The 22,128-nt window shown below is 52.6% G+C and overlaps 1 protein-coding gene across 1 annotated transcript; it reads left to right on the top strand.

Annotated features, from left to right (window-relative positions):
* Positions 1 to 947: 947 nt before the first annotated feature.
* Positions 948 to 20,079, top strand: LOC125098857 (vitamin D3 hydroxylase-associated protein-like). Its single transcript, XM_047728052.1, is given in 19 exon segments — positions 948 to 1,199; positions 8,081 to 8,095; positions 8,097 to 8,130; positions 8,133 to 8,192; positions 8,397 to 8,548; positions 8,879 to 8,992; positions 9,177 to 9,196; positions 9,744 to 9,950; positions 11,154 to 11,194; positions 11,593 to 11,717; positions 12,900 to 13,025; positions 13,940 to 14,037; positions 14,358 to 14,457; positions 14,798 to 14,841; positions 15,479 to 15,518; positions 15,957 to 16,065; positions 17,746 to 17,865; positions 18,073 to 18,098; positions 19,732 to 20,079. Coding segments are annotated over 19 exon segments (1,728 nt in total). The 5' UTR covers positions 948 to 1,031; the 3' UTR covers positions 19,861 to 20,079.
* Positions 20,080 to 22,128: the final 2,049 nt, after the last annotated feature.

The following is a 22,128-nucleotide window of genomic DNA, read 5'->3' as shown; positions in this document are numbered from 1 at the left end:
TCGGACTCAACATTACCAACCACAAACATCTCCTTCCCCCCAATTCTGCTTCCAACTTCACAGTCTCAAGGGCGGGGCCATCACTCTCCCGGGCAGCCACTCCTCTCTCCCCTTCTGGCTGGGCCAGAAGATCCAGCAAGAGCCAGAGGGCTCCCAAAGGAGTCCCTCCTGCTCTGCAGCCCCATAACTTCCCATTATTTCTGCCTCTCCTCTGGGAAACCACTGGTGCCTCCTCACCTCCACAGCCCCATATCTCTCTCCACCATTCCCCCACCCAACCCCCCGCCTACCAGGAGCTCCTGGAACAAGGAGACGATGGGAAATGAGTCTAGAAGGGAGAAGCAGTCGACTGGGGAGTCTGGACTCCCAGGATCACGGATGTGGCCTTGTGTTACAGTCAGGAATGAGAGCCCAGCGAGGGTAACAGAGGCCTGGGTTAGGACTCTGCCTGCCCACCTCGATTCTCACTTCCTGGCATCAGCTCACCTGAGGCTGATGCCTTCAGAGCCTCCCAGGGGTCCCTGCTTGCTTCTCTGCCTGACCCCAGATGCCCTCCAGAGTGAACCTATTCAGTCCACCTCAATACAGCCTGTGAACTGTGTTCAGGGGGTGGGCAATTACTCTGGAAGGAACGGGAAACCCCAGGGACAGCTCCATTAGGAACTGCTGTGGGTCAGATCAGGGGTGCTGGTGGGGTGTTTGAGGGGCGGGATCAGGGAGAAGGGTGTGGGGAGGTCTGATCAGAGCCTGGTCACCTCCCCAGCTGCAAGCTTGGGCTCCTCTCCAGGCTTGTCTCTGCCCAAGCCTCTTCCTCTGCGTGGCCTGAGGTCCAATGGCTTTTGGCCCCAGGAAGTCCACCTAGGGCTAAGCACTAGGTGGGAGGGGCTTGGATTCTGCTGCGTGCAGGGTCATGTGTGGCTTTTGCCCCTTGATGGGCCCACAGTGGGAGGGTGCTGGAGCATATAGCTGCGGGTGGACGAGCCAGCAGGGCTCTCAAGGAAGCAGGGGGCTCTACCCGCACAGGTTCCATAATGCCTGGCATGGCTTGGCTGATGGTGCTCCTCCTGTTGGCCCTGCTGGGGGCCGCCCGGCTTTGCTGGCTGCGTGCTCCCGCAAGGAACAAGATCCCCAGGGCGCAGAAGCGTAGGGCAGTGGCCCTGCAGCAAATGAAGGCTCTGGCCCAGCGTCTCCGGCAGCAAGTGAGTGGACACCTATCCCTGAGGCTCCCCAGCCCTCCATCTCAAGAGGAGGGCTGGGGAGGATCCCACCTCAGGACTATTGTCCCGTCCCCTTCAGAAGACAAGGAGCCTGGGGCAGGAGGGGGGCAGTCCCCCACCCCCAGTTCTCCCCATGCTGGCTCTTTGTGCTGCTGTTAGTTCCTCCTCTATCCGTGTACTTGGAACCCATTGAGTTTGGGGGCCGTGCGTTTTCTTTGTCCTCCCAGCACCCGCACGTGAGTTAGTAATGTGGGTGAGCTTTTTGTTGAAATAAGATAAACTGATGGAAGCAATTGGAGGCAGGAGGTCTTCCTTCAGGTCTCCAGGTCTCTTTCCAGCCCCTGAGTACCCCCACACCCCACTGACACAGGAACCCTGGACTACACGTTCTCCATCCCATCCCCCTGCCCCCGGGTTCTGCAAATGTTTGAGAACAGCTCATAGATGCAAAGCACAGGGCGGTCACAGGAGATACGGTCCTTCCAGGAAGCTCTGTGTCTTAAAAGGGACTTTTGACAGCTTAGGTAGGGATATTTCAAGGCACTGGAACAATCACCGTGGCTGGGCTGGGACTTGAAGGTGAAGGGACTGAGCCATGGGTGTCGCCGCAGAACCTGCCTAGAGTAGCAGAGAGCAAGGTGGGAAGGAGAGGCAGTCCACCTTTCCTTGTGCTTGGGGTCCGCTGTGGGGTCTAGAAGACGTGACAGCCCCTTCCTGGGTTCCCCAACTACCCTGCGAGGGGTGAGCTCATGGCATCTTAGGGTCCCCAACTGTGGCTGACAGTGGTGGACTCCCTGGGAGCCCTGGGAGTGGGGGTTGGGGCCAGTGCCTGAGGAGCTATCCCCATGCTCTGGAGTTCCTGAGTGTCCTCTGCCGTCCCCTGGATGGTGATTGATGGCCCCAAGGGGCAGCTTCTCTGCCCGAGCTGCTGCAGTTCCTGAGAATGTGTATTAATATTAATTGGGGCTAATTAGTTGGATAAATCAATCTGCCCCCCGAGAGCAGCTGCCCCTCCCTGGTTGGTGAGCAAGAAATCTGGGCTAATGGGGTTGCTGTGGTGAATCAGTGTGATGGAGAAGATTCCCGTGTGTGTGTGTGTGTGTGTGTGCATATGCGCGCGTGTGCATGTGAACATGCATGTACGTGTGCGTGCACTGTGGTGGATTTGGGTTCCCTTACTGCACACCCCAGAACCTGCTTGTGGGTGTCTCCTGCTGGCTTTGATGATGTGCTGGTTGAGTGGTGTGCTTGGGTGCATGCTGCCTGTGTTTGGTTATGGGCTTGTGGTGCGTGTGCCTGGGTGGGTATGTATGTGTTGTGTTACTGATGGGAATGGGTACATCTAGCTATGGGTGGCTGGTTTTGGTCTGAGGTTTGGGTCTGAATGTTTGGTTGAGCATGTACCTGTGTGGTCGGGTGTCTGATGTGTGAGGACATCTGCTTCTGTGTTGGTCTGGGCGTGCTTGGTGTATGTGTGGGCGTCTGGTGTGTAGAGCTCTTGGGCTGAGTACCTGGTGGGGGTGTGTGGGTCTGGTTGGCTGGAGGAGTGGAAGGGTTTTGCGGGGAGGTCCCCCCTGGTGTTTCCAGCTTTCCCCCAAGGCTACAGACCTCTTGGCTTTCAGTACCTTACTCTTTCCCCAATGAAGCTACACAGGTCCTCATGGGCACCTTCCCCCTGCCAAGGATACCCTCAAGGCCTCAGGTGTCCAGCTTTACATCCCAGGGAGGTAGGAGGCTGAGACATAGGCCAAACCCTGGCGGATTCAAACAAATCCAGTTCAGTTCAGCTTAGCAAAATCTGACGGAGGTTTCCTCTGGGTCTTGCCTTTTGCTGGACCCTGGGGACAGATTCATAATCAAAATGAATCTGACACCTGACTTTGGCCTGCCTTAAAGATGCTTCTGGTCTGAATGTATTGTATCATGGTGGGAACAGAGCTATGCAAACTGTGACGGGAGGCAGCTCAGCTGAGTGTGGTGAGGGCCAAATGCTTGGGGAGCTATGGGACCTGGGAGGAAGGGCTTTGGGCCATCTGCAGAGGGTGGGGTGGGGAAGTCTTCACGGAGAGGTGGTGTTGGAGCTGAGCCTTACAGGATGTGCAGGTTTCCAAAAGGAGGAAGGAAGAGGAAAGGCAATACCGGAGAGAGAAAAGCCTGAGATAAGGCAGTGTTTCTGTAGAGCATGTAGAAAATAATACTCGTAGTCCACTGGGTAAATGGACAAGCCACTCATGGCAGCAGGCTGCTGCTAGGAAGCTCTGGTCACCTCAGGGGGACATTAGACTTCTGACCATTGGAAGTTTCGACAATATTAAACATATTTCACAACTGCTTTAGAAATACTGGTAATACATCAATTAACTAAAACTCTAAAATATATTTTCTTTGACTTTTAAACCATCATAGGAGGCAGCACCAGTGAGTGTGGAAAAGGCCAGATGGGGCCATTAGAGCCATGGGACGTGGCAAGAGGGGGAGGGCACGTCTTGGAATTGAGTCCTTTCTTGACTTCTGCCAAACATGTAGCAATTGTACTCACAGTCCTCCAGCCATTCTAACGCCGAGATTCTATATAATCGAACATCTCTATTGTCAACTAAGTCATAAACATTGTTATTAGAATGTCATCATAAGGGGACCCTTATGGACCCATAAGGGTGGCTCAGTCGGTTGAGCGTCTGCCTTCAGCTCAGGTCATGATCTCAGGGTCCTGGGATCAAGTCTCACATCAGGCTCCCTACTCAGGGGGGAGTCTGCCTCTTTTCTGCTTCTCCCTCTGCCTCTGTCTGCCGCCGCCCTTGCTCTCTATCTCTCTCTGTCAAATAAATAAAATCTTTAGAATGTCAAAATAAATTACAGCAATCTCGGGGCATCTGGGTGACTCAGTTGGTTTAAATCTCCAACTCTTGGTTTTGGTTCAGGTCATGAAACCTTAGGGTTTTGTGAGATTGAGCCCCGTGTCAGACTCTGCTCTCAGCCCAGAGTCTGCCTGAGACGGTTTCTCCCTCTGCCCCTTCCCCTTGCTCTCTCTCTGTCTCAAATAAATAAATATATTTTTAAAGATTTTGTTTATTTATTTGACAGAGAGAGACACAGTGAGAGAGGGAACATAGGCAGAAGGAGTGGGAGAGGGAGAAACAGACCTCCTGCTGAGCAGGGAGCTTGATGTGGAACTCCGTTCCAGGACCCTGGGACCATGATCTGAGCGGAAGGCAGATGTTTAACAACTGAGCCACTCAGGCGCCCCATAAATAAATAAATCTTAAAAAAATAAATTACAGCTCTCTCAATCTTACGAGCCTCCCGAGAAGTTGTGTAACAGGACAAATAGGAGTGTGGTAGTTGAGAGAAGGCGGGACTGTGTTTGAATCCTGACTCCGATCTATTTTAAGGATTTATTTATTTGAGAGAGAGAGAGAGTGTGCACAGGGGGGAAGAGGCAGAGGGAGAGGGGAGAGGGAGAGAGGGTCACAAGGAGACTCCTTGCTGAGCACAGAGCCTGACACTGGATCTCATGAGCTTGAGATCACCGCATGAGCCAAAACCAAGTCAGTCGTCCAACCGACTGTGCCACCCAGGGACCCCTGACTCCTCTACTTAAAAAAAAAAACTCCTCCATGCCTTAACGTCCTCATCTCTACAATGGGGTGTGATGATTAGAACTATAGTACTCACTTGAGTTCCTAATGGTTACAGTGGTGTACACAGCAAGTACTATCTATGCCAGAGGTCTGACTTCAGTAATAACAGAACGAATGTTGTCCTTGCTGGGCAGGTGTTTAGTGAATTTCGATGAGTTTGTTCTATTAGGTGCAAGGGACACTCAGCTGGGTGGGTGAATGTATTGCCAGGCTCTCGGAAGCCCCGTCCATCCTGCCAAGTCCCTGGAATGCCCGCCATGTTGGCAGAGGAGTGGTCCCAGCAGCCACCTCCAGTGGCCCCCAGTAGTTCCCTCTGCCCATTCTCCCCACCTCTCCCCAGCTCCCTGAGAGGCTTCCATTTTTACAAGCGGCCATGTGAAGACAACTGCAGGGGAGCGGTAGCTTCAGGGGTCCAGCTGGACAGTGGGCACTTGCCCATAGGGATGTCATCTCTCCAGGTAGACATGTAGGAATCAGGGGCTGACATGCAGGCTTGGTGGGCACCTGTGGGTCAGCATGTGCTGGGATGGTCCCTGGTGGGGCTTGCTGGGTCTCCTTAGGGCTGGGGTGAGCAGGGTGAGTGATGAACACAGACTGGCTCTTCACAGTCCTTGAGCGAATCAGGGGCTGTGCCTAGAGTGTCCCTGCTGGGCTGAGCATTAATCTTTTACCTGCTAGACTGTGAAGAGAGGGCAGAGTCCCATGGCAGGGGCTAGGGCCACTGGGGGTGGTGGGGCGCTTGTGGGAGTGGCTTTTTGGTAAGTGACTCAGAAGGATTTCATTTTAGCCACAACACAGCCATTGGGGTGCCTTCTAGCCAAATGCCCACCGTATTCTAGAAGGATCCATGTCTGGGCCCTTCTGAAAGTCCTTGTGGCATACAGGAGGGGAGTTCCTCGCTGGGGCACTAAGGTGGCAAAATGGCACAGCAAGTCAAGGGACTGGGCAGCATGGCTAGAACAGCAGAATATGGGAATGGGGCAGAGAGAGAGAAGGCTGGTGAAATGGGCCTCCCAGCACCCAGCGGGGAAAGGGCCTAGAACAGTGCTGGGCACCCAGGAAGTGCTTCATTGGAAAAGGCCTCCCTCCCTAAGAGCCATTTGAGGGTAGCGGTGAGGGGAGAGACAACTTAGGTTTAAGTCTCTCCCATTTTTATGACTTTGGGCTAGAGAGTTAGCCTCTCTGCGGCCAAGTTGCCCTTATTGGTGAAGTGGGAGATAATGATAATAAAAGCACTGATCCAAAGGTTTTCATGAGGATTTAATGTGCAGGCAGATTGCTTAACATGGCTCCCGGCCCACAAGGAAGTACTTGGTATACGTGCATCTTGGTGTATCTCTACGCAAATGGAGTTTACATGTTTACGGCGAAAGCCCTGAAAACCACTCTGAGGACAATGGTTTTGCAACTTTATTCTGAGGGCACTTGGGACCTATGGGTTTTATCTGAATAGGATCACCTAGGTTGTAGTGAAGAGGTTGGACTGGAGCTATAGATATCAGAGGCAGGGAGGCCAGTGAGAGGCGCTGGAGAATACTGAGAGACAAGAAGAGAATGTTCTAGGCAAGAAGGAGTCTGGAGAGTCAGAGACGGGAGATATGAAGGGGCAGAACCACCTAACAGTGACACATGTGGGTAAGAGAATGGTCACTGGGGCCAGACTATTCATGTAGATCCAGGCTCTGCCACTCAATGAGCCGAGTGTCTTTGGGCAAAGGAGCTTTCGTGGCCACAGTGTCTTTTCCTACTGTAAAGAAAGAGAAAGCAATATGCCCACCTCCTCAGGTTGTTGTAAGGTAGTGACATGAGCTCATATACGTAAAATGCTTGGAATATAGCCTGCAACTCAGTAAGGGTTAGAACACATGTTCCATATGATTGAGATAAGCTATCATGACTGTCTTTGGAGCTGGGACGTGAGGAAGTGATCCAGGATGATTCTGAGGATTATTGCTGTGGTGACGTGAGTATCATCGATTGGGAATTTCATGAAGAAGAACGGGTTTGACAAACAGTCAGACCTGGGGTATCTGTGGATATGTGGGTCAGTAAATGGGTCTGAGGCATGGCAGGAAATAGGCCTGGGCTGTAGATACAGGGAAATCTGGGCATCCTTGGGACACGCTGGTGGCTGAGGTCACCCAGGGAGGGCGGGCAGTAGGCAGAGAGGAGTCCAAGTTCTGAGGAGCATCAACATTTATTTATAGAAGGGAAGAGAGGAGAGGTTGAGAAGGAGCTGCCTGGGCCAGAAGGAAGCCAGGAGAGTTGAGGGCATAGAGAGTTTCCAGCAGGAAAGTGTCTGAGAGTCAGATGCTACCAAGGACTGCAAGATGGGGATTTAAGAAAAATCCAGATTTGACAACCAAGAAGACTGGGAACCCCAAACCTCCCAGGGAAATTCCCTTGTCTGGCACCCCACCCCTCCAGGACCAAGGAAGGACCATCGTGCTGTCTTCCCACCCAGCCCCCAACTCCGGCTTGCAGGCATCAGAGTCTCAGCTGGGGCCCGGCGCCACAAAGGAAGACAACTTCACCTTCCTGAGTGCTTGCTGTGTGCTAGGCCCTTGTCATGCCACCACTTGCCTCTGACAAGAGTCCTGAGGGGCTGGTGTCAGGCCTCGCCTCATACCCTGAAGAAGTGGGCTCAGAGCAGCTGGGGTAACTCCTGATTGCTTCTAGTCCTTTGTTTCTTTGGAGGGATGCTGGTCACGGGAGGGAAGGGAACCAGCTGACCAGTGGAGAGTGTGGTCAAGGCTGGGTCCTGGCTCTCATGCCCCTCAGGCTGGATCATCCCCAGGTCAGATCACCAGGAGTGAGAAGGCTGGATAGGAAGGAAAGGTGGGATGTCGGGGTGCCCCCCCCGAAGGCAAACCATACAGAGATGAAGCCCACTTCCATAACCCCCGGGTCCCACAATGTGCAGCTAGAATCACTCCCACTGCCGTTGTGCCCCTTCTGGTAGCAACACGATGGGGGAGGCCTTCCTCTGTGCCAGGCCTCAGGCTGGGCACTGGGGAGGCAGAGACGGAGGGAACATCTGCCATGTAGGACTCTCATGCCAATCTGGAGCCTGCGCAGGAAGTGTTCTTCATGCTAAGGGCGAGTCCAGGAGCACGGGCTGGGCACATGGATGGGTGTGCAACTGTGTGGGGATATGATGTTGAGCATGTGCGAGTGGACTGGAGTGAATCAGTCATTGACCCTCTGCCCTCCTCTCCACAGGAGCCCTCCCTGGACCCCCAAGGCCATCCTGGAGCTGCCCCTGGAGAGGCTGGCCAGAAGCTACAGGATGACGAGCTCAGTCTGGAGAGCGTCCTCTGTAGCTACTTAGAGGATGGTGGTGGTTGGCTCCGGAGGGGAGTGGGGTTCTCAACCCTTGTCCTCCTCACAGGAGGGTGGGGGATGGGTATATCACTGTGGCACTATGGCTGACGTGGGAGGGAACGCATGGCCACAGTCACCCGCCATTACTATTCTGCTCTGGGTCAGGATGGTGGGTGACTGAAGTGCTCCATGTTGGTCTCCCTCAATGTCACTCAGGCATTGAAGGTACATAAGGAGGTAAACTGCCTCATGGATTTCCTGGGCGAGTGTGAGGAGCAACTGCAGGCATTGAAGAAGCTCCAGAAGACTGAGAGGGGCCTCCTCTATGGGGTTCCCATCAGCCTGAAGGACACCTATGACTGCAAGGTGGGCTGTGAGACATATGTTCACATGTGTACATGTGTGTGCGTGTGCCCCTACGTCATTGAGCCGGTGAGCATCTGAGTGTGGGACATTGGGCGAGTTCTGTTATCGAAGGTCCACAATTAGAAAGTGGCCAGCTGGGATCTGAACCCAGGCGTCTGGCTCTGGCCCACCACGTTCTCCCGCTGCTCATGAATCCTCCTAAGGGTGCAGTGTCCACACATTTCAGAGGCCGTGACAATGCGTGGAATGGAAGCAGAGTGAGGAGAGTCTGTTCTCTGGGAAGTTGCATTCTGATCCCTAGGGCCTGGCCTTAATGTCACTTCCTTGCAGGGCCATGACTCTACGTGCGGCCTGGCCCAGTTCCTGGAGAAGCCAGCAGCCAAGGACGGGGTCATTGTGGAAGTGCTCAAGGCTCAGGGAGCTATTCCCTTCGTTAAGACCAACATCCACGGGGCGCCTGGGTGGCTCAGTGGGGTTAAGCCGCTGCCTTCGGCTCAGGTCATGATCTCGGGGTCCTGGGATCGAGTCCCGCGTCGGGCTCTCTGCTCAGCAGGGAGCCTGCTTCCCTCTCTCTCTCTCTTTGCCTGCCTCTCTATTAAAAAAAAAAAAAAAAAAAAAAAAGACCAACATCCCACAGACGCTGTTCAGGTCTCTGAAGTAGGTAGGCGGGGCGGGGTTTGGGGCTGGCCCAGGACTGACAGCAACTTAAAGTCCTGGCTCAGGGTGGAGGGGTGAGGTGCGGACCAGTCAAGCAGGGCTGTGAGGGACCGAGGTTCTTGGGCATGTCTTTTCTGCCCTCTGAGCCTTGCTCCCTCGTCTTGTAATGTGTGGGTGGACTTCATAGTCTCTACAGGCCCTCAGGCTCTGAGGTTCTGAAGAGTTTCATCTCTGTGTTTATCCCAGCTTTTCTCTCCTCTCCCTTGGCATTTAGTGTACCTACTTTTGTGAGGAACCTGTTGCCAATTCTGACAGCAGGGCTGGGGGCTCCCGTCCTTAAGTTAGGAGCTGTGGTTGGTGTCCACTCTTGGTCTTCCCTGCAGCAGTGGGCCCTCACCTCAGCCGTAAGGGAGACTGGGAGGGCTCAGCCCTGGGGAGGAGCTGGGGAGCCAAAGTGGGCCTGGGGTTGACTCCTGAGGGGGTCAGTCTCTTAGGGGAGACTTTCACCTCCCAGCTCCTTTTCTTCTGCTTCCGTCAGCTTTTATTGCAGCAACCCCATCTGCGGACAGACCCTGTACCCTCTGAATTTGAAGAAGACACCTGGGGGCTCCTCAGGGGGTGAGGGAGTCATGCTGGCACAACGGGGTTCCATCCTGGGCATGGGAACCGACAGTGGGGGCAGCATCCGCATACCAGCCAGCTTTTGTGGTGTCTGTGGCTTGAGGACCACCGGATACCGCCTCAGGTACTTGGTGCTGGTGATGGGGGGAGGGGGAGACTCAGCCCAGCCTAGGGGAACAGAGGCCTATTGGTACATCAACTCTTATCCACTCACCTCAGTACTCGGGGAAGCGGCTAACTGTAGGTGGGCTTCAAATAGCTCCTGCTTCAGTTCCAGATCAGCACACCATGTCTGGTATAGGTGGCAGGAGAAAAGGCCTTCCACACACTCATTAATTTATTTGTTCATGAATTCATTCATCTTTACATCTATCCATCGACCTACCTGTTCCCTTAGTCGTTCATTGGTCTATCCATTTTTCCATCTATCCATCCTTTGTCCATTCATCCACTTATGCAGTCATCATCCCAGTCTCTAGCCATCAATTAATTTCACTATTTATCCACCATTTAATTTATCTAACAGATATTTATTGAGTGTTTACTCTGTGACTAGTACCGTACTAGGAACTGGGGATATATCGATTAAAAAAAAGGACAAACATCCCAGCCTTTGGCAAATTCATATACATTCCTCCTTCCGTTCGTTAGTTCACTCACTCATCCATTTATCTCCCCATCATCTGTTCATCTAGCTGTCTATCTGTCCATCTGTATCCGTCTCTGTTCCTTTATCCACCCATCTTTCAGGCCCTCCTCCCCAAGTACCTGCACTGTGGTAGCCCGTGCGCTGGGGACACAGAACAGTCTCAGACCCGGTCCCTGCCCCTGTTGTGCTATTAGACATGCAAACGGCTGAGTCAGAAAGTGATGGGGCTCTAGGAGAGGGTCAAAGCTTGTGGAAATTCACAGGATGAAGCTGACCTTTTCTTCAACAGAGATTTCTTAAAAGCCTAGACTTTAAACTTTCAGAGGCAGGGCAAGGGAAGGGAAGGCTTCCTGGAAGAGGCAGAATCTGAAGGTGGCTTTGAAGGATGGGTATGCAGAGATGGTGTAGAGTCTAGAAGGCTGTAACCTGTGAGCAGCTTTCTTTGCCCGGAGCAGTATGTGTGTGTGGAAGGGCTAGAAGGGGACACTGGGGAAGGAGTTGATACTGCAGAGCCTTGAAGGCCATCATAGAGGCTAGACTTGATGCTGTGGGTGCTAGGGGTCACAGCAAGGTTGAAGCAACTCCTCTTGCTGGTGCTGGGGCCTGGGGGAGTGCTTGGCCGGCTGGCCGTTCCTTCAAGCGCTGAGCTGGGCTCTGGGTGGGGGCGGGGTTTTGCAGCTACTCCGGAGTTGCCGCTGCTGTCAAGGGTGAGAAATCTGGTAAGCAAATCTGTGGCCACACCCATCCAGAGACCACCCTTCAGCCTTCCTCGCCCCCAAGGACATTTCACTCAGCCCTATCTCACACAGACTTGCCCCACTGGTGATAAAGCAATCCGAAGGAACAGCATGGATCCCAGCCGGCCTCCCCCAAGTCCCGTGAGAAGTGCTTCTTACAACCCAGCTTTAATCTCTCCTACTTGTCTCTTGACACTCTGCCCCAGCTGAGATTCTCCTGTCAGGCACCTAAGCTGCTTTCCCAGTGTGCTGACTCTCCCTGTCCCCAGCCCCAGGACACTGTGACCTGATCATGGCCCCGGGCCCCACCCTCTGAGGCCAGGCAGTGGGGATCCCCGGGAGCAGAAAGGATGAGAGGAATCTGCCTCGTTTCTGTTCAGTGACTACAGTGGCTGGCCCCATGGCCCGGGATGTGGAGAGCCTGGCGCTGTGTTTGCGAGCACTGCTAAGTGAAGACATGCACCGGCTGGACCCCACCGTGCCTTTTATGCCCTTCAGGGAGGAGGTGAGCTGGCTCTGGAGGGCTCCCACCTCTCCCTCCTTTCCTTCCTCATTGACCTGTCTACCATCTGACTATCTTCTGTGAAGAACACCTCCCCCAGCCCAAGGTACAGTGACCAAGAAGCCCACATGATCAGTCATATTCACCTCCCATCCCTGCTGGACACCAGCTGCTTTGGCCTCTCAGCTGCTTGGCACTGTAGCTAACATTGTCCCCCAGAGAGGGGCTCCAGACATGACACAGACATGACACTCAGCATGTCTGGTATCTGGTTAAGCTAGGCTTCTGGTCCTCTAGGTAACCTTGGCCAAGTCCCATCTCTTCGTAGGCCCCAGGCTCCCCAGGGGTGTGGTAAAGAGGCTGGACCAGAAGATTGCTCCAGGCCCTGCCAGCTTTGGCAGCCTTCATTTATGCATTAGTTTATTCAATGACAATTATTGGAATCTACTATGTTCAGGCTCTTTGTAGTTCATCCTAATACTCACTCTATAGAATGAGCATTCTGCTTCTCATTTACAGGGAAGGAAACTGAGGGGAAATGAAGTGACTTGCCTATGATCACAGAGCTAGTAACTGGCAGAGTTGGGCTTTGAATCCAGCCTTATCTGCTCTAGAACCCTCTCCATAGGGAGAGTCTCTGTCTACCACTCACTTGATGTCTACTCATCTGATCTCTACACATGTCTGAATACAATCAACCTGTGATCATTTTCTGTCATCCATTACTTGCCTCTACTAATTTCTCCATCTCCATCCTCTCCTGGCTATTTTTTAACTTAAAGGTCTTTGTGTCTATTCAACTACTTACTTACTTACCTGTCCCCCCACCCCAACTCAATTCCAACCATCCATTCCACCCACCCATCTATCCATTCAACCCTCTGCCCACCTACCCATTCACCATGTCATACATATGGCCACCTACTCATTCATGAATCTATTATCTATCTACCTATCCACGTCATCCACCCAATCATTTGCCTATCCATTAATCCTTCCAGGGGTTTCTCCAGAGGACCCACAGCATGGAAAGTATATAGAGAGGCTCCAAGGGGGTCTTGGGGAGTTTCTGTAGATTCCCCGGGGCCCAAGGTGTAGGCCACAGCTGTGGCCCAAGGTCCCGGTCTGGCTCTTGAAGAGACCCACTCTCCTCTGAGAGCCCCACCCAGCCCCTCTTGCCCACAGGTGTACTCCAGTAACCAGCTCCTTCGAATAGGTTATTGTGAATCTGATGGCTTCACCCAGCCAACTCCTAGCATGGCCAGGGCCCTGAGGCTCACCTCCAGGCTGCTCCAGGATGCAGGACATCAGGTAGGCAGCCAGGCTTGTGGGCATGCTGGGCTGGGCCATTCTTGGAGAGAAAGGAAGTTATATCTGAGTCTGAGCTGCTAACATCACCGTGTTTCCTCTATGCTTCCTGGGGAAAGCTGATGGGCTGCAGGTGGGAGCAGAGTGGGCCCCCTCCCCCAATGTGAGGAAGGCATCAAGATTTTGCAGCTTCCCTCTTCAGGGGTGGGGATTCAGGGACTCACTCCTATAATTCCTATAGCTTGGGTTTCTGTTGCCTCCAACAGATGGCTGTGAGGAGATCTCAGTCCTCAAAAATCACCTTGCACACCCCCCCACCCCACCCCAGCCCCTGCCTCTCACAACCAGTGGCTTGTCCTGGTCATGCCTCCCTTTTGAGAATTGCTGGTTGGCGACACATGGATCTATGCAATCTTGGGCCAGTCTCTTAATCCCCCTGAGCCTCAGTTTTCTACCAAATGGGGTGGCTGTGAAGATTCAATGAAGCATGTGGTCTGGGACAGGATCTCAGTGAAGCAGGAAGGAAAGGAGGGCTGCTTGAATGCCATGGTATCTCCGTGGGGGGTGAAGGAGTGGCATGGCAGCAGAGGGGCTCAGATGGATGGAGAGGAGAGGTGATGTCCTGTCCTCTCTTTAAATCCTGAAGGATGTAGGGGCGCCTGGGTGGCTCAGTCAGTTGAGTGTCTGCCTTTGGCTCAGGTGATGATCCCAGGGTCCTGGGATCAAGCCCCACATCAGGCTCCCCTTGGGGAGCCTGCTTCTCCCTCTCCCTCTGCCTGCCGCTATGCCTACTTGTGATCTCTCTCTCTCTGTCAAATAAATAAATAAATAATTTTTAAAAAAGTCCTGAGGGATGCTGAGAATCCCTGGTGGGGTGGGTAGCACTCCAGGCCCTGACTCAGTCTCTGTCTCCCCAGATCATCCCCTTCTCCATCCCCCGTATAGAGTATGCTGTCCAACACCTGTTCATGGGAGGTCTGTTTGGCGAAGCAGGGGCCACCCTTCTGGAGAAGCTGTATGTTTGTCAGGACTCAGATGTCGGGCGTGGGGCTGGGGACGGGGATGGTGGTGCCCTGAGCCCTAGGAAGGGGCTCTGTGGGCCTGTGCTGGTGGGATGCCTCTGGTTAATTGTGTGACCTTAAACAAGAAGTCAGCAACCTGGGCTCCATCTCCAGGATGCACGTGTTCCAGGGGCGGTGCTGGTGGGAACAGATGCATTTCTTTGGTCTCACCTCCTTCCATGGCTTCCCTCCGGAGCAGGAGCTGGGTAGGTAGGAGGGCCGGTCGATGGCTGAAAGACTGTAACTGACTGGATACGTGTCTGTGGCTCCTCAGTGAGGGGGACATTGTGGACCCTTGCATAAAGACAACTGTCAATCTGCTCTGTCTGCCAGGCCCACTCAAGGGTTTCTTGGCCTGTATCCTGAAGTACATAGTGAGTGTGGACCTTCAGTGAGTGTGGGAGTCATTCCGGAGGGGAGAAGCCCAGAGAGGAGAAGGACTCAGAACGGGGCCCAGAGATTGGGGGGGGCTCAGAGAAGAGGAACTGAAAGGGCTGATGGAGTCCAAAGGAGAGGGGTGCTTTCAGAGAGAGAGGGGTGCATCTCAGAAAGAAGAAGGGGTTTTAGAGAGAGGGTGGGGGGCTAAAGGCTGGAAAGGAGTAGAAGCTTCCATGTCAGTGTGCTGAATAGAGTTGCTTTTCCCGGACCCCGATTCTGGGCAGGCAGGTGTTGCCCTGTGGTTTCTGAATAGGTCTCTCTTCTCCGCCTCTCTAGGAGCCCCGAGCTAGCCAGAAGATGAAAGAGATTCATGGCGTGGGATGAGTGCTCGTGTCCTCAGTGACATTCACAAGCGTCTTCCAAGGGGTGGGGGGAATTAAGCAAAGGCCATGTGGCTAGAGTTGGCGTCCACTGGGGGCAAGGGCTATTTAGGCTTTGGGATCTAATTAGGTTTTTAGGGTCATGTCTGACACTGGTTAAATTTATGCTTTTGAGCGGGGTTGAGATTGGGGCTATTTGGGGGCTGGGTTTGATTTGGAGTTAATCTCTGAGTTCAGACTCGAATTAGCTTAGGCTGGGGTAAAGTCTGGGCCTGAGCTGAGATTGGGTTTGGGTTAGGGTTGGGATTAGGGTTGGAATTGGGGCTGGAGTGGCCTGAGGGCTGAGTGGGGACCTCACAGGTTAGGGGAAGAAACTGTGGCTTTGGGGGGAGCCTGTGAGTCCCTGTGGCTGCTGGTGGTGCTGGTGGGGCATTGACCAGAGGGTGTGGACTCTTGGGAGCACTGGGCAGGCAAGGTGTTCTGGGCAGTGAACAAGACACAGGGGCATTCCTGGCCCATCAGCTGATTTGCAGCCCACATGGAGATTAGGCTCTAGCTCTCCATGGAAATGTCCCCGTTTGTATAAAAGGGGGTCCTCCCATTCTGATCTTTGGACTTCTCTTACTTATTCCCCCAGGACTCCCAAGAAACTGTGGGAGCATCACACAGCTGTGGAGGTGATGTGTGCCTGAAGCGACCTCAAGGGACCGCTGGAACAGGGGCAGCAGAGACCTGGGTGGTGACAGGAGTGGCCAGATTGGGGGATGGGGGTGGGGGCAGAGCTCTGGCCTGGCCTGCAGGGGAGGCCCAGCTATACCTGGATGGGGAGGCTTGGTGACCTGGAGGTTAATTTAGTCCATCTCTTTGGGGCTAGGATGATACATTGTTCCCAGATAATTGCAGCCTAAGACTCCCCTTCCTATCCCTTCACCTCAGCCCCTGGGAAGGCCCTGACCCTCCCCGGCCACCTCTCCCTCCAGGTATCTCAATCTGCATCTCACAGCCTGGGAATTCTTTCTGAGGTTTAATGCCACTGGGCGTGGTAGTGCTTGACCTTGTTCTGCAAACAGTGACCTCTGCTGGTTTTACCCCTCCCTCCACCACTGTCCCTGCAGGAATATAAGCAAGAGTTCATAGCCAAGTGGAGGTCCCTGGATCTAGATGTACTGCTGACGCCAGTTCTGGCCCCTGCCTTCTGTACAGGCTATTCTAACATGACATTAGGTGAGAGGAACCTGGGTCCTGGTGGGGTTGAGACCCGGAGTCCAGGACTCCAGAGTCCTGCCACAGCTTCTTTGGCCTTGACCTCTGTCACCATTCACTACTTAAAAAAAAATTTCTTGGGGCTCAGTCATTAAGCATCTGCCTTTTGCTCAGCTTATGATCCCAGGGTCCTGGGCTTGGGCCCCGCATGGGGCTCCCTGCTCATTGGGGCGTCTGCTTCTCCCTCTCCCTCTGCCTGCTTCCCCTCCTGCTTGTGCTCTCTCTCTGTTAAATAAATATATAAAATCTTTTGAAAAATTAAATAAATAAAAATGTCTTAAATTGAGGTAAAATTCAGATAACATAATTTCACCATTTTAAGGTGTCCAATTCAGTGGTTTGGAGTATATTTAGAGTGCCATGAAACCACTACCACTATCTAATTCCAGAACATTTCCATTTTCTAGAAGAGAAGCCCTGTACCTATTAGCAGACACTCACAATTTCCATTCACTTTTTAAATGAATTTTACTAAGGGTCCCCTGACTGGCTTAGTCAATAGAGCATGTGCCTCTGGATCTCAGGGTCATGAGTTCAAACCCCATGTTGGGTACAGAATTTACTTAAAAAAGGAAAAAAAAAAGAAGAAAACGAACTCTACTGAAATATAATTCACATGCCATGAAACCCACCAATTTTCAGAGTGTAATTTGATAAATTTTAACAAATGCATCTGGCTGTGTAACTACCACCATAGTAAAAATACAGACTATTTTTATCATACAGCAAATTTCCCTGATGGCCCTTTGCAGTTCACACCTCCCTTGCAAACCGAAACCGCTGATCTTCTTTCTGTCATTATAGTCTTGCCTTTTCTAGGATTTCACACAAATGGAATCAGAAGGAAGGGGGCTTTTGTGTCCGGCTTCTTTCACTTGGCATACACAGTCACTCTTAACTGGCTTCCTGCTGTCCTCCTTCACAAGGTGGCTTTGGCTTAGGCCCCCTGAGATGACGCCCTTGCCCAGCTCAGGTGCAGTTCTCAGAGGTGTTATCAAGGCAGAATGAAAACCCACCTCAAGCCTAGACTCCCCTTCCCTGGGTCTCCCCACAGCGACTGCCCAAAGGCACATCCCACACCTGGTCCTGCGCCCCCGCGGCTTCTGCTGACATCACCGGCCGTCTTCTCACTTCCTACAAACTTCTCATCCCTCCGTCTCACTCCTACTTCTCCCTCCTTCTTCTCATTCCCTCCATCACTCACTCCCTACAAACAGGTGGCTGCTGTAGAGGAGATGCCTTTTAACTCAGGGTCACCCTCCCTGCACGCTTCAGCGGTCATCAGCTGTGTGGTCTGTGAAAAACCAGCCAACGGTCCACCACCTCGGTTTCCTTATTGTTCACACGAAGAGTCAATTCCGCCTCACAGGGGTGGAGAGGACTCAAGGATCCGCTGTGGAGAGAGGCCACACAGTGCCTGGCACTGAGGAAGGCTTCAGTAGCGACCATTCTTTCTTTCCCTCCACTCTGGGGAGAGCAGGAGGCCGCTGCCGTCAGGTGGATTCCCCGCCCCAAACGCGGCGCTATTGCGAGTCCAGAGGGCTGCAGTTCCGAGAATGACCTCAGAGGGGGCGCTCACTCAACACTCTTCCCTACCTGTCTTTTGTCCGCTGATCTGCGCTTGCCTGGCTCTGCCTACAGATGTCTCCTCCAGCTTGAGCCTGTACAACGTCCTCAACTTCCCCGCTGGCGTGGTGCCGGTCACCACTGTGACGCTGCAGGACGAGGAAGAACTGGTCTTCTACAAGGGATACTACGAAGATACTTTTTTTTTTTTTTTTAAGGATTTTGTTTATTTATTCGACAGAGAGAAATCACAAGTAGGCAGAGAGGCAGGCAGAGAGAGAGAGGAGGAAGCAGGCTCCCCGCTGAGCAGAAAGCCCGATGCGGGGCTCGAACCCAGGACCTGGGATCATTACCTGAGCCGAAGGCAGCGGCCTAACCCACTGAGCCACCCAGGCGCCCCATATACTTCTGACAAATGTTTCCGGGAGGTCGGTTTCTCTCTAAAGGCCTCTCCCCCGGGGGGGCGCAAGCCAGGACTGAGTCTTGCCTCCGTCTGGGTCAGGGAGAGTGGGTGTGGGGTCGGGTCAGTCATTCCCAGTGTTTATTCTTTATTGCTTGTACCGTGGTTTCGCCCCATCTCCGAGGACACACCCTCTGAGCTCCAAGTCAGCCTCTGTCCTTGCCCCGGGAGTATACAAAACCACTGGTCTTCTAGACACTTCCGTTAGGGAAAGTTGATCCCAGAGGCAGGAAGAGTGGAGCCAATGCCCCTGGTTAGGAGCTTACTAGGGAACTGGACTGGATCCTGCTCCTCTCTGAGCCTCAACTTCTTTGCCAGGAAAATGGGAATTAAAATATCTACCCCGCAGGGTTGTCCTAAAGGTTCAATTGAAAAGCAGTGAAGCATGGGGCGCCTGGGTGGCTCAGTCGGTTAAGTGGCTGCCTTCAGCTCAGGTCATGATCCCAGAGTCCTGGGATTGAGTCCCACATCCGGCTCCTTGCTTGGCAGAGAGTCTACTTCTCTCTCTGCCTGCTGCTCCCCCTTCTCATGTGCGTTCTCTCTCTTAGACAAATAAATAAATTCTTAAAAAAAAAAAGAAAAACAGTGAAGCAATCAGTATAAGGCTTTGGAAATAGGAAGTGTATACTTCTTATTACTAATTCAGAAGCAGCTCACAAAAGGAAATATTTTTATGTGCATATTTAATGCATGATCTAAAATAACAACCTTGTCCTGGGTGACAGGGAGAAGGGGAGAGAGAGAGACTGACTCTGAAAAGTATGTGTGTGTCTGAGTCAGACATTAAGTAACTTACTTTTTTGGAAATTGATTTTAGTGCTAGAGTCACCCAGTGGAACTGCTGACCTGAATTCTGAGAAAATAACAATAATGATACTATTTAATGTGTCTTGAGCTCTTACTCTGTTCCAGGAGCTGTTTAAAAGTGCTGTATATATATTAAATCATTAAATCCCATAACTGTCCTGTGAGGTTTTATGAAGTTGGAAATGGAGGCGCACACAGGTTAAGAGACTTGACCGACCATGCTGCCACACCCCATAGGCAGGTCACGTGGAGGGAGCCAGTACTCCAAGCTGGTTGACTTGGCTCCAGTGACGAAGACAATAAGGGCTTGTATCTTATCATCATAAAACAATGGAAACATTCCTGAATGCCTCTAAGTACCTTTGGATTTCATAGCCGGGACTCAGGTTCAGTCCCCACGTTCCTGAGTCTGTGTTTGGGGTCAGGGTACCTTTTTCACAGCGGAAGTATGACCGGGCTTGGGATCAGGATTTGCATATTCTTTATTCCTTTGCTGAGAACACTGGGTGGACACTCGTTTTTTTATTTCATAATTGTAGTCGGCTCTCTGCACAAGGAGCAAATTTTACATCTTAACCCTGGAGAATTAGAGATAGACAAAGTCAGAATAGTTTTTTCAGGTTTCACTGAGAGCTGAGGAAGGCTGGGATCTGAGATCCAGGATATCTCTCTCTTAATATAGATTGGGGATGAGATGTTTGAACTAATAATGCCTATGAGTGGTGAAGGAGGCGGGGCATGGGCCTGAGAGTGGAAAGCAGGCTCTTAAGTCCATCTACCTTCTCTCTGGGCAGGCAGTACAAGGATCCATAGGACTTCCAGTGGCTGTGCAGTGCGTTGCTTTGCCATGGGAAGAAGAGCTGTGTCTCCGGTTCATGAAGGAGGTGGAGACCTTGGCCAAGAACCACAGGGAACCCGAGTGATGGGCTACTCCTCCCGGAGGCCTTCCTACATCCTCATCCAAGTCTGCTCTCAATGCCCCTTCTCATGAATACTCTATCTGCTGTGTGTTTCCTCCTCCCAGAAGCCCACCAGATTCTTTTGCTTTGTTGTCCTTCTGTGTGGGTATTCAATACACGGACTCCTCAGATTGGCCCAAGATGGGGCACAGGGTGAGGGCTCAATAAACATTTCTGACTGGTCGGCTTTGTGATCTCTGCTCTAGGTGGGGCTGTAGCTTCCTGGTGGACTTCTGCCTCCAGCTCAGTGCCCCCAGATGATATCCCAGATTGCAGCAGAGGGGAAAGAGCCCCAAACAGAGAGTCTGGTGACCCGGGTCCAAGTCCTGGCTCTGCCCCGGCTTGCTGTGTGACACTGGGCAAGTTACTTCGCCTTTCTGGACTTCGGCTTTCTCATCTACAGATTGAAAGGGTTAGATTAGATGAGGTCCATCGTACCTGTCAACTTGACTGTTCTGTGACCTGTGACTTCTAAGCACTTCCCTGATCAAGAACTTGCCATGGCTCCCACTGCCCCCTAAAGAAAATTCCAAAGAGCGGGTCCAAGGGAGTGAAACCGGTGAGAATAGATCCTGGGTTGGGATGCAGACCCAAGCTCATAATCCAGTGCTTACCCTGCAAAGCGCCTTTCTTGGTTTGACACTCAGCAGCTCCTAAGGTCCTCCCCAACCTCCTCTGCTAGGGCTCCACCACAGTGTAACCTCCCTCTGTTCCCTCAACCCGGAGCCTTGCTGCCGCCAAGAGCCCACTTCGCACTTCTGCCTCCGTAACTCTGCCACACTGTTCCCTCCACCCAAATGCCTTCACTGCTTCTTTGTCCTTGGGGCCCTGCATCAAATGCCACTTCCTTCAGGAAGCCTTCTTTGATCCCTCCAACTCTCCCATGACTTTCCCTTCAGGAACTCTCTCGAGGTCCTTCCCCATTAAAACTTACCCTTTCTGTCTCTCACTCCTCTTACAGTACTATTTCCAGGAAGCTCGGCAAACTAATGGACTCCTTCCTCTCTGTGCTTGATAGCAGAGACTTTCTGGAGATAAAACCTCAATGCGGAGGAATAGATTTCACCCTTCCTTCCAGCCATTTGTATGGCCATCCATCCTACATTTGTTGAGTACCTCCTCTGAACACAAATGATGGAATTTCAGGCAGAAAAAGACCGGAGAGGTTTAGCTAAGAAGGAATTGCACGAGGAGGGAAGCCCCGAGTCCACCTACCACAGAAGGAACCATCTGGGATGTCCAGGTGCGCATGAGACAGGGTCATTGCTGACCTCACTGGGGCCTCTGCCTCTTGTAGGCTCTACCACTGAGTCTGAGATCCCTGCTGGAGAAAGAGATTCATGGTTTCTCCTCACACAGGGCTAGCAGAGCTTCTGCTCTGTCCTCTCTCCCCCATAAGAGGGAGGTCTAAGAGGCTGGGAGAAAATGGTTGGGGGCGGGGAGGGGGAAGGGGTTGGGGTGCGGAGGTATTTTTCTACCTCAAGTGAGTTCTGCACCTCCTTCACTCCAACAGGCTGCAAACAGTTTGGGCACCAGGGGGCAGCATTGAGCTTTACACAGCCCTGCAGGGACCTTGCTTTCAGCTTTCAGATGCACTGTCTCCAGGTCTTTTCCCAGTCTAAACACAGATGGGAAAACTAGAGGCGGGGAGATCGAGATTGGGGGGCATAGGAATAAGCTGGCCGTTTAAACATTAGTAGATTATAAGAGATAGGGGGCAGACTTCTATTCTTGTCTGAAATGAGCCTAGGGAAAGAGTGGCAGATACCAGCCCAAGCAGGCCCAGTTAATGGGAAGCCCAGCCTCAGGCCGGATTTCCCTCCAGGCTGGGCTTTCTCTTGTTTCTCCTGAGCTGAAATTGGGGTCAACAACTGCCTTCCTCCCCAGCTCCAGCTCCAGCTCTGGCCTGTAACATACCAGCACCATCTTCAGCTGAAATCAGCCCCTGGTCTGTGCGACTGTGGGCAAGTCATTGGCTTCCTCAGCGCCCTTTGTCTTAGTGGCTGAGGCCGTGAGTGGGTGCGGATGGGATGTCCGGGGTCAGGGCCTCGCCTCCTTCTCCCCTTCCCGTGGCTGCTACTTCCACTGTAGAAGGCACACCTGCGAGGTCCAGCTTCTGGCTCAGCCTCCTCTGGGGCGCTGGGGAAGTCTCCCAGCTACTTTGAGCCTGCTTCTTCTGTGAGATGGAAGTGATTACATCAGGCACAGCCACAGGATGAGACAGATCCACGG

Source organism: Lutra lutra, chromosome 4, assembly GCF_902655055.1.
Source record: "Lutra lutra chromosome 4, mLutLut1.2, whole genome shotgun sequence".
Classification (NCBI taxonomy): Eukaryota; Metazoa; Chordata; class Mammalia; order Carnivora; family Mustelidae; genus Lutra; species Lutra lutra.
The sequence above is the reverse complement of the archived record's forward strand: the minus strand, read 5'-3'. Positions and strand labels throughout refer to the sequence as shown.